This window comes from Aulonocara stuartgranti (assembly GCF_965226115.1).
Source record: "Aulonocara stuartgranti genome assembly, chromosome: 12".
NCBI lineage: Eukaryota > Metazoa > Chordata > Actinopteri > Cichliformes > Cichlidae > Aulonocara > Aulonocara stuartgranti.
The window spans coordinates 27509704-27522044 of record NC_138948.1 but is presented as its reverse complement, the minus strand read 5'-3'; the positions used below and the strand labels follow the sequence as shown (position 1 = coordinate 27522044).

Below are 12341 nucleotides of genomic sequence, written 5' to 3'. Positions count from 1 at the left end.
TCATCGAACAATCAAGCGTTTCATTCAAAATAGTCAACAGGGTCGCAAGAAGCGTGTGGAAAAACCAAGGCGCAAAATAACTGCCCATGAACTGAGAAAAGTCAAGCGTGCAGCTGCCAAGATGCCACTTGCCACCAGTTTGGCCATATTTCAGAGCTGCAACATCACTGGAGTGCCCAAAAGCACAAGGTGTGCAATACTCAGAGACATGGCCAAGGTAAGAAAGGCTGAAAGACGACCACCACTGAACAAGACACACAAGCTGAAACGTCAAGACTGTGCCAAGAAATATCTCGAGACTGATTTTTCTAAGGTTTTATGGACTGATGAAATGAGAGTGAGTCTTGATGGGCCAGATGGATGGGCCCGTGGCTGGATTGGTAAAGGGCAGAGAGCTCCAGTCCGACTCAGACGCCAGCAAGGTGGAGGTGGAGTACTGGTTTGGGCTGGTATCATCAAAGAGGAGCTTGTGGGGCCTTTTCGGGTTGAGGATGGAGTCAAGCTCAACTCCCAGTCCTACTGCCAGTTTCTGGAAGACACCTTCTTCAAGCAGTGGTACAGGAAGAAGTCTGCATCCTTCAAGAAAAACATGATTTTCATGCAGGACAATGCTCCATCACACGCGTCCAAGTACTCCACAGCGTGGCTGGCAAGAAAGGGTATAAAAGAAGAAAAACTAATGACATGGCCACCTTGTTCACCTGATCTGAACCCCATTGAGAACCTGTGGTCCATCATCAAATGTGAGATTTACAAGGAGGGAAAACAGTACACCTCTCTGAACAGTGTCTGGGAGGCTGTGGTTGCTGCTGCACGCAATGTTGATGGTGAACAGATCAAAACACTGACAGAATCCATGGATGGCAGGCTTTTGAGTGTCCTTGCAAAGAAAGGTGGCTATATTGGTCGCTGATTTGTTTTTGTTTTGTTTTTGAATGTCAGAAATGTATATTTGTGAATGTGGAGATGTTATGTTGGTTTCACTGGTAAAAATAAATAATTGAAATGGGTATATATTTGTTTTTTGTTAAGTTGCCTAATAATTATGCATAGTAATAGTCACCTGCACACACAGATATCCCCCTAAAATAGCTAAAACTAAAAAGAAACTAAAAACTACTTCCAAAAACATTCAGCTTTGATATTAATGAGTTTTTGGGTTCATTGAGAACATGGTTGTTGTTCAATAATAAAATTATTCCTCAAAAATACAACTTGCCTAATAATTCTGCACTCCCTGTACTGTGCCTCATGACAGCATGTGATAAAAGAATCCTATACTATCATTTATGAAAGATTAAAGGCTCTTCCTCTCCTTAAATGTAACAGTACTTGTAGCTGAAAAACAGAGCATTCTTATTGAAATTATAATTGCATGTAATGTGTTCCCAAACACCTAATAGTGTAATTTTACTGCTTTCGTGACTCCCACATTAACCCCAAGCCAACTTTTACCTTTTAACAGACAAAAATGAATACATATTTCAAATGTAATATTATTGCATATATTAAAAGCATGCTTCAATAAATCTTGTTTCATGCTGATCTAAAGGGTGGTCTAGGGAAATAATGGCTAAAATGCTCACAACCTGCCATGTGCAACCATATTTTTATGGGATACTTTTTGATCCCTAAATGGTGGCACTATCCAATTTTCTCAAGATAAAGAGCAGCAGAAAATATAAATCTTGCAATAAGTCTTCATCATTTCCCAAATTGCTAAATCAGTATACAGTGTGTATGTGTGGTTTTGTTTTGGGGAAGTGGGGAAGAAAACAAAACAAAAAAAAACACACGGAGATTTGTGAGATTTGGGCCTGCTGAGACACCTCAGTCATTCATGCCAGCCTTGCCTTGGCAAAGAAGAAGTCTCATTTAGCACTTCCTATCATTTTGAATATGATAATGTACAAACAAGAGAGAAAAACACTCTCTAAGGAGCTGCGTACAGATTGCCAGCGGTCGCTCTAAGAAATGGAAATTCAATTTGAGAATAAATGATCCTATCAGAAGTGTTAAACCAGAGACACATCAGGAGCTCAGATGGCACTTGGAATTTGAATTGCACAAAACAAAACAAACAAAAAAAAACTCTGCTCCAGCAGTCTGCACTGTTACACTGCTCAGTCAGTGAGATATTGCCTCAACTTGTAAATACTTTGTATGCTTATAGTGGAATTTCTGTTTGATTGATATGTCATCCAGTCTGTTTACACAGTGCAATTATTCCTTCCAAAGATTACGCTTTATCGTGATAATTCAGAATCAGTTTTGTCAATTTTGTCTCACATTTAAGCTTTAATAGATTGGAATGTAAAAAAGAGAACTTATGAATCCTATTAATACTAGTGCTGCTGCTGCTACGGCTGTGAATAATAAGCTGAATATTTATTCGGTATTGACTGCCTGCTTGCATTACTATACATGCTATTTATGTTTTGTTTTTTAAATTGCTTCATGTTTTGCTTTTGACCACCTGGGGGTGCCAGAGCAGTATCAAGTCTGAAGGATGCACAGACTCCAGTGAATGCAAACATTTGGCGAACTGTGTAGTTTTCATACTTTTTTGCCTTTTGTTCTCTTTCATCCCATGTTTCTCCCCCTGGATTCCCCAGATGACGTTCCGCTTCCCGCCTGCTTGGCTCACCATGTTTGACGCAGTGCTCATTATCATGCTGATTCCCCTTAAGGACAAAGTGGTGGACCCAATCCTGAAACGGCGCGGCCTGCTGCCCTCCTCCCTGAAAAGGATCGCAGTAGGGATGTTCTTTGTCATGTGCTCGGCCGTGGCAGCGGGTGAGTGCACCCGCAGCCGAGTTCTCTGTACATGTCACTTAAATAGTACAAACACAACAAAGTAAAAAGGCAAAGTTGGGTGTTATTTTCTGTGGCAGATGGAACATACAATCAGCAGTTCCAGTGCCACATCTACTTCATCTATATTTTCATTACTTTTGGTAACATGGCTTTAATACAAAGCCGCTTCACTGACATGACTTGAATATGGTCACTGAACTTTTTTTAAAAAATTTTTTATTGCTATTCTGGGGTTGCTTTATGTGGGACTCGAAAGATGGTTTGTCACAGATTTATAGTCTATTCCAGAATCCCATGACTTTCCATCTGGCAAAGGAAAAGCAGCAGATATTGTCCCCCCTCACTCAGTAGCTTATAGAGAGCGCTGTGGCATCTAACTTTTTAGTCCTGTGTGACTGCACCAGCCGTGCTCAGTCGTGTTCTTTTCCAGTCTGTAGATTGTTTTCGAAAGCTTCAGCCAGGCCTGTCAGTGCATCCAGGCTAAAATGTTTCGAGCATGAAGGCAGGAAGAAAAGCCAATCAGTCTACATTGTATTCCACAAACGCTCCACTTTTTCTTACACAGAAATGCAAATGTGCAAAATGAACATATTTTACTATTAGTGATCCTTAGATATTGACTAGTGTGGTTTTATAGATGGGGAATAATGCACTTAATGAAAATAAACAGCAGTTGTTGGGGATAATTGTGAGGGAATCTCTGTAGAACTGGCCGTTCTTTCATCTCATTTCATTTCATTTTTGAGTTTGTAGTCAAATGTCTTAACAACAGTTTCCACGACAAGCATGCTTTGTATCCTTATATAGCACAAGCAAGCCGATTCTACAGTTTTCAACAAATCACAACCGAAGTGTCATAACATTAGCTCACGATTATTTTATGGTATGTTTTACGTCTGTTTTTACAAACTGGTCTTATCTCCACGTATGATAAACTTGTTTATTCTTGCTCCTTTATGGTCATCTGATAGCAGAATGTGTAAAAAACACAACAAACCCCCCAAACCCAGCAACTTAATAAATTAAAGCTCACCTCATCAAAACAGTGAGTGTAAAAAGAAGACTGTAGAGTCCTCAAATGTTCTAGTGTTGATTGGCAGAGTAAGACCATCAAACAAATCTTTTTCAATCAACCTGATGCGGTAGAATGATTATTAACCAAATCCGTAGTGTTTATTTTTCAGTTTAAATATCAGAGGATGTGAGGTTTCTGACAAGTAAAGGTCCTTCTAATATTTTCATTTTCATGTTCCAAAGCTGGTTAGCTGTTTGCTTTTCCATTCGACTCACTGAAATAAAGTGCAGCACTTGCATTTAAATTCAGGCAAAATAAACTCAGAATATTGCAGAAGGCTGTTTTGAGTTCTGGGAGTGGAGAGAATATGTTTATGGTGTGGGAATTGGACAGATGAGTACACAACTCGTGTGCGACAAATTTCTGACCTGGATTCCAGGAGACAAATCGGAGGACTCTGTCAAAGTTTTACAGTAATATGCTTTGTAAAGTGAATTACTGAGATGCAGTATAATGATATTGCATCTGCAGCTTATTTGAATAATTATTCAGACAGCAGTCATTTGCAGAGCCTGTGCACCGTTTATCCCCAGAACTGACTCGATTCACATTTGTTCAGTTACGCACACTGACTCCTGGGAGCTGCCTTACACTGTTATTACATTTCAAGCTGCATTCTAAGTTGACTTTACTCGGTGCTTATCTGTAGCGGTCCAAAAGCTAAAATCATGAAGTTCAAAGACTGACAGATGGATAGCTGTGAATGTCCAAGTGTGGCACCTTTTATCCACAGACTAGATAGTTGTCACACATGACACTGCCGGCACGCCACACCGCTGCTCCTCGGCGGTAGCATCTCTTTCATCTTGTTGTGTATTTGTCTGGATTGGTGCAGCAGTATTTTACACAGTGAAGCTGTATGTGCTGACACACGTGGTACAAGGACAGGTGGACTACCCATGCAGTGAAAAGGGACTACTGAAGGCATGCTGCTAAGTAGACAGTGGACTGTTTCTGATCATTTATGTACAACGCTCCCAGACTTTGGCCACATGCTGACCAGCTCTCAAAAACTATGCTGACATTGTCTTTTCTGTTGTTTTTTTGTTTGTTTGTTTTTTAGCATGCTGTCTCACTTTTCTCACTTTATGTCTGATCTCATTTGGTTAAAGCTCAATGGCTATTGCACCCAAAGCATTTCTCTCTCTCACTCTTTCTCGCCCTCTTTCTCCTTTTTTTTTTTTTTTTTCCAGAAAAGCTGGAGCAGAGTTTCCAGGGATCACGCTGGGTTGTCTGTTGTGTGATATTTAGTTAGGGTGGGTGGGGGGGAGCAGAGATGTGTGCGTTTATAGAGTGCGACTTGCTCGGGGCAGCTCAGTGGCCGTGCTGTTCGAGATGGACAGCTGGTATTATAGGATATCCGGATTACAAGGCTACAACTCCTCTCAAATATAGCATTAAGTGCAGTTATGATAGGAGGCTGTCTCTGGGAGTTATCTGGAAATAGCCGCTGGTTACATGATAATAGCTATCGAATAAAGCTTTTAGGAAGCAGCGGCAGTTGATGACAACTGCCTGGTTCTTATTATTGACTCATCTGCACCGTCCCATTACCAGCTGCCAGAATATAGAAGCGTGCAGATGTGATCTTAATGAAGTGTAGGCTAGCCTTAAAATTAGCTAAATCCTTAATGGACTGTTCAGTGTTGAAAACTCTAAGTCTGGCAGCTTCTTGCTGTATGTTGGTGTCACGAACTTTAAAGTATCCTTTCCAAAATATATAAGCCTTTTCAAATTACCCATGCTAAATATAGCATGGGTAATTGGTGTGTGTGTGTAATAAATTTTAGGTCTTGTTTTTTTTTGCTTTCCCCTTAGTTAATTGTTCTTCCTTGCACTGTTTTCTGGGTCCACCCCATCAGGTATTTTGGAGACAAAGCGCCTGGAGATCGTCAAATCCAATGGTACCATTGACCAGATGCTTGGGAGCGTCATCTACCACGCGGCAGATTTGGCCATATGGTGGCAGATCCCTCAGTACGTGCTGATTGGAATCAGCGAAATATTTGCCAGCATTGCAGGTACAGCCAGTTGACATCCTCTGTGAAGTTTTCAAATAAATGCTAAACACTTTCATTTAATAGTGCGATCAGGTAAACATGATGACTCAGACAAATGGTAAAATGTCACATCCTTCTCCAGAGTAAGAGACTTGTACTTTGAGTTGATCAGCTTTTCCCTTTGAACATTCAGAATAGATTGGGGGCTAAAGCCCATTGTGCCTATTCCTGTAAGCACAATGCAGTGAAGACTAATGTGTAAATCCTTTTTGAACAATTTGTTTGATTTATTGCCATCCGGCACCAGCTTAATGTGTTTGTGGGTTGCAGACAATACTCCAGAGTAAATAGCCCACAACATCAATTGATAATTGATTATCCCGATTTTATCACACTACTGCAAGACATTGTTAAGTAACGGAGCATTTTCCAAATAAGGAAAATGCTCCGTTACAGTAACTGTTTTTTAACAAACAGGGAGGAAAAAGCAAAGCTTTCATTTTACGTCCAGTGCTCTTGAAACAGATAGAGGAGATGGCGAGATGCATAAAGGTACAGATAGGTTATATATAGGTTATATTTGTAATTGCAGTGCAAGGTGGAGCGTGATATAAAGCTTTCACCTTTAATGTTTAATAGTGTGGTAAGCTGACATTTTTAGATATGCGCCATCATATGCAATGACTCTTACATTGGGCCTTTTTCCTTCTACAAACAAGGGACGGCTCAGAGATAATACTAACAAATTGCACTGACACATATTCACTTAGTTAGCTTTCACAGCTGACACGCTGTTAATAAGGACGTGTTACACCATAGCAAATGAAAGTTTAATTATCAGTCCAGCAGTTTGATAGATCTGACATTTACATCTGCGTATATACACCAAAGAAGCAGAAAACGGCTCTTAAACATCCTATTAAGATTTCTTCTTATCAAATTGCACTTTTAAAAGGATTGTACTGCAGATTTACATTCATTTACATTTAAGATGACATAGTATAACAGGTTATTTGCACCTCTAATTTGTAATATTTTAAATAGGCTCATAATTTTTCATCCATCTCTATCATTTGTCCAGTAAGAAGCAGCAAATACGTTAAACTAATACTGGTAAGGCTTTGTAATTACATTCCTCTTTGTCAGCGTAGAAAATGTTACAATGGCTGAGATTGTTTGTGAACATTATTTAGTCGAGACAAGACGATTCTAAGAAGGCAATTCAACCGTATTTTTTTCTCCCCACAAAATTTTTTTGCTTCAAATTTCAAGTGTTTCATTTATTTATTTATTTATTTTTCTCAGAGAAATACATTTCCTGTCATTTATGTTTGCAAAAGCAATGAAAAAGAAAAGAATTGCATTGGATCAAGGCGGGTCAGAGTAGCTCTTAGTTCAAACAACAGCTACAGTCCTGTTTGTGATCAGTTTCCAGGTATCGGCTCAAAACTGCTCGGTAAGAAACTCGCGAGAAATGAGAGTCATTTCATTTCTTGCGAGCCCTGGTGTGAAGAGTAAATGACTTTTCATTAACAGCTTTGGGGAGAGCATATTGCCCCAGTAATACAATAATGTGGGGATTTGCTTTAATGCTGTTTGTGTTTGTAAGAAATGCACTAAATGTGAAATTCTTTATGAAGTTGTTTTGCGTTGAACGGAGTAGCAGCTGTGGGCCATTTTTATCCTTTAGCATGCAGACATACAAAATAGGGCAATATACCTCGCATTCTGCTTATCTATCTAATTGGAATCTGTATTTTTTTGCTTACTTTCTCTTGCAGTCATTGCCTTAGTGATTCAACTTTGTTAATCCCTCTAGGCATGATTGAGTCATTCTCCCACTACTATGAAATGTCCTACAACATATTGTGTGGTCTCGGTGTAGTACATTCTTTATTTCTTACTTAAGAGTGAAAATGAGACCATTAATATTTAGGACTTGAAGGAATATCTGGTCAGTCCAGTTCCCTCAGAAAACATTTGTCATCTTTAAAAATCTTTGGAAACTGAAATCTGTTTAATGAGCTTGGGTATTATACAACCCTTGAGCAGAAATGCATAAGGCTTCTATAAAACACTGGAACTTGCGTAAAGAGAGTCCCTATGAAAGTCAAATCCGGGATTTGACAAAGCTATAGGGATCCTTAAAATAAACTTGCTCTCCCCTCTCTCTCTCTCCATCCCACAGGGCTTAGTTCAAGACAAAATGTCTGACAGAATTGTGGCATGTGTCTGGTAAAGAGGAATATTTCCCCTTAGTCATCTTCTGTTTGAATAAATCTGTGTAAAACCTCTGGTGCTATCAAACTTTCTGACTGCAGTCCCCAGTCTTGTACGGCAATGGGTAATGCTTTCCACATATGCCACTCAAGTTCGTCTGCTTTAAGGTGGCAAGAAAATGCAAAACCCTCTCGTAAAAGAAAAGAAAATAGTGCCCGCAGTATTTTTAAACATGTTTTTTTTCTTATGAAAAAAGTAGAAGGCTTATGTTACTTTCTAAACCATAAAAAAACCTCTGACCTTGGGAATAGAAAACAATATATACATCAGATATGTACATATGTATTCCCCTTCTGAGTGTTTTTGTGTTCCTTATTAAAATTAAACTTGTCATTCAACACTCCCTGAAAGCAGGTGAGGCATTTAGGTTATATAGGTTATTTTCATGCATACCCAGTGATAATATTTGCCACATCTATCTGTGCCTTTTTATTCTAAAAGGATCCCTCTTTCTTTCTTTCTTTCTTTCTTTCTTTCTTTCTTTCTTTCTTTCTTTCTTTCTTTCTTTCTTTCTTTCTTTCTTTCTTTCTTTCTTTCTTTCTTTCTTTCTTTCTTTCTTTCTTTCTTTCTTTCTTTCTTTCTTTCTTTCCTTCCTTCCTTCTCAGAACTATCGCAGGTATCTGTCAAGAAACTGTTCATCACGTTAATTTGAACAATGTTACCCTCCAAGGATGTTAAAAGGCACACATAAGCACAAGTCCCTAATCTCTTCTGACAGATGTAGCTATAGGGGCTCCTATGTTTGAGGTGCCATGAAATTATCAATGTCAGCTTGCAGCAAGACAGAATGTTTTAGGCAGAGGACACACAGATTTCTCCCCATACTCCTCTCTCTTTCTCGAAAGTTTCTTGCTCTTTTTTTCCCCCCCTCCAGTCTGTTTTTTTTCCATCACACAGTAAATACTGAATAATTTGTCTTCCACAAATTATTTAGTACTTACAAACACCACAGTCCAGTGCCACAATAGGAAATGAGCTGCCAAGGAATTCTTTTGCAATTAACAAGTGAACAGTCAACAAAACCCACCCAAAAAACAAAAACAAAATTATTTTACACAGATGGATAAATACGCGAAGAGTTGGGATTGAAATGTTACTCCGCCCATAAAATGTACACCAGCATGCCTGATGTTTTTAGTTGTCTGTCCACTAGAAGTAACAAAAATCACTACTCTTCCTACAGTATTGATCTTTGATTAAACCTAAACGCATTGATCACCTAGTGGGTACTGGTTACTTTTATGGGCAATAACATGTAAATTGTAATAGATCATGAGTCAGATAAGCTGTTATATCAGTGGCGTTACCACAGTTTACAATCCAGAAAACCGTGTGTCTAAAACCAAGAGGCTGTCTCTGGGTTTTGCACAAACTGTGTAATATTCTGGGGTCTCTGAGGAAGGACATTCAATTGAAATGATCTGAAATCTGGGGGACTATCTTTTAAAAAGAACAGTTTTTTGTTAGACATACCAACACAATATTGTTTTCTCTACCAATCCTGCTTGCCATATTTGCTTCCGTGCAAGTTTTCCCATTTCCCCAAATGTAATTTAAAGTGGTCCAGAGATGCATCGGAAGATGACATTGAAAGTGAAGAAGCATTAATCTTAGTCGGGAAAGACTTAGATTTCCACATATTATTATTTATCACACCGCTCGTATCCAAGTAAATTATGTTACCTTGTTGCTCCAGTATCTCAGACTTGGATTTATTCAGAACGTGTTTAGGTTAAATCCTGTGTCTAAGTAGCACTGAATTCCAAGTTACATTACATCATCAGTGGCAGCTTTTGTCATATTTCATTACATGTTGTACCATATAAACTATAAAGCTGCGTTACATTAACATTTAATCATATATATTTCTACGTATGTGTTTTCATCTTTATTGCAGGCCTGGAGTTTGCCTATTCTGCAGCCCCCAAGTCCATGCAGAGTGCCATCATGGGGCTTTTCTTTTTCTTTTCTGGGATTGGATCCTTTGTGGGCTCCGGATTGCTGGCTATTGTCTCCCTCAAGTCAATTGGCTGGATGTCATCCCATAGAGACTTCGGTAAGAGATATTTTAGCTCATGATAATTCCAATTTGGCAGGTACGTCGCACGTACCGTGATCAAGAGGTAGAGAACTCGACTGAAGCAGATAGCACGTGTGTGCGTGCACCTGTATGTTTGTGGAAGTGTAAGCGCACACATATGTCTGTGCGTGTTTTTGTATTATTGAAAAATGTGGTCCTGGAACCATTTGGTGTAGGTGAAGCTACCACAAAGGCGAAGACTTCAAGCACTTGTGCTTAAACTTGAAATAAAAGCTGGTTTTCTTTTCAACCTGTTCTCATCACTTCATCATTATCAAAACACACAGTAGTGACGTGATTCTCAGCGCTATCTGTAAGTCACCTGTCACCTCTTTTGCCAAGCATCCTGTTAGGTACCCAGTGCTAGACCACATACTATTGTATTCCCACATCGACTTTAGGTATAAAACCACAAGAGAGGCATCGATTCAGACTGCCTGAAATTAATCTTCCAGGAACATAGCTTAAGAATGTTCAAAAGCTTGAGCTAATTTAAAATCCACTTAAAGACTTTGTAAATTATACACAGAAAGGAGGGGGACAACACCCTGCACAGGTCTCTTGTTTTAAGAGTGTTTCACATTATAAATAGACATGTCAGACTAACGACAAAAGGTTTGTGTAAATCTGTCCGAGTGCTAGAATGAATAGCGTGGTGGTGGCAGCAGATGGATGGACTCCCAGTGAGTAGAGGCTCCCCACCCAGATGCACTTTTCCCTGAGCATTCAGTAAATAAGCCAACACTGTAAATTGTTTATCCACAAACACCTAATAGCTCATTAATACAGTGTACCGACAGGTAGGGTGGTACTTCTGATGATGTTAGCACTAGAAAATGCTTTGCATGCCTCATATATCCAGCTCAGCCGTGCATAACTTGAGGGGAAGGTAAGCTAAAGTTGTTCTGCCCGTAAGACTCCCTTTGCTTTCCAAAAAAAGAAGGTGAACTGCAGAAATGGAACAAAACACCCTCCTGGCCACTGATTAAAGACATACGGCACAAAGCTTAGGCATTACGTACAGTCAGGGTTTATGCTGTTTGTTATTGTGGCTGTTTTTCACATTTTGTTGGATGCTAGCTTTTTTCCACATCTCCTGGCTCTCTACGTGGAAAAGATTCAGCTTATTTCCATGGCTGCAGGCAACATGGCGTGCGGTAAACAGCGTCTTGGGTGAGCTGTGCCGAGCTGTACTGACCTGCACAGGCCTGAAGACAGACAGCAGCATTAATCACAGGCTGGGGGTCTGATTACATAGGCCTGTTCCTCTTAAGTAAAGCTGTCCCTCGAGCATTACATGGAGATGGCGCTGCTAGTTTGGCATCACACTGGTAGATGCTCAGCCCTCCTGTCATGCTGTAGCTCTATCATCCCCCTTCTCTGCACAAGCCTCTGTTAGTCAGTGTAGGTAAAATGTCACAGAGAGAATTCAGCTTTCTCCTTGTTTTGCAGATTCAAACTTTCGGTTTGGTAAAGAAGTCAGGGACGATCATGGCTGATTTGTGTTTTCATATTTTTAAAAGACAAGATCAAAGAAGGTACCAAAACCTTAGATGACCATTAATTAGACACTTAAAGGTTTAACTAAGAAGGTACAGTGGCTGTAATATAACTGCACACGGCAGTAGCATAACAAAGTATTCAACCTCATATTTACTTCTTTTTTCCCCCTAAACTAAACTGTGTCACGTATTTTTTTTTAAAAACTAAAGGTTAAACCTGCGTAAACACAGCTTCTTATGTGAGAAAGCATGCCAGAAAAATAGTGTATCCAGTATGAATGTGTGGACACATTTGCATTGTGACAAAAGGTTCGCAAACTTGCACCTAAATCTCATTGTGCACCCCTGTTACCATCAGCAGACTGAAACAGAAAGACTGTGGTACTCAGAATATTACTTGTAACTGTGGTTAAAGGATATATCTATTTGCAACTCCTTAATTCTCACATTGAAATAGGTTTGAAACATATTATAGAAGAACTTGTGAAATCCAATTATTGCTTTTGGTTGTGATGCGCCATCACAATATTTCTGCAAGCACAAGAGCATCATTTTTGCCCAGTGTTTTGGTTAGTGGAGTCAAAAAT

At 39.5% G+C, this 12341-nt stretch overlaps 1 protein-coding gene across 3 annotated transcripts in view; it reads left to right on the top strand.

Annotated features, from left to right (window-relative positions):
- slc15a4 (solute carrier family 15 member 4) overlaps positions 1–12341 on the top strand; it is a 35092-nt gene that overhangs the window by 12224 nt on the left and 10527 nt on the right. For all 3 annotated transcript variants that reach the window (XM_082555927.1, XM_082555926.1, XM_082555925.1), the window contains exons 6-8: positions 2616–2796; positions 5755–5913; positions 10070–10228. In XM_082555927.1, the coding sequence (XP_082412053.1) occupies positions 2616–2796; positions 5755–5913; positions 10070–10228 (499 nt within the window). The remainder of the gene's footprint in view (positions 1–2615; positions 2797–5754; positions 5914–10069; positions 10229–12341) is intronic.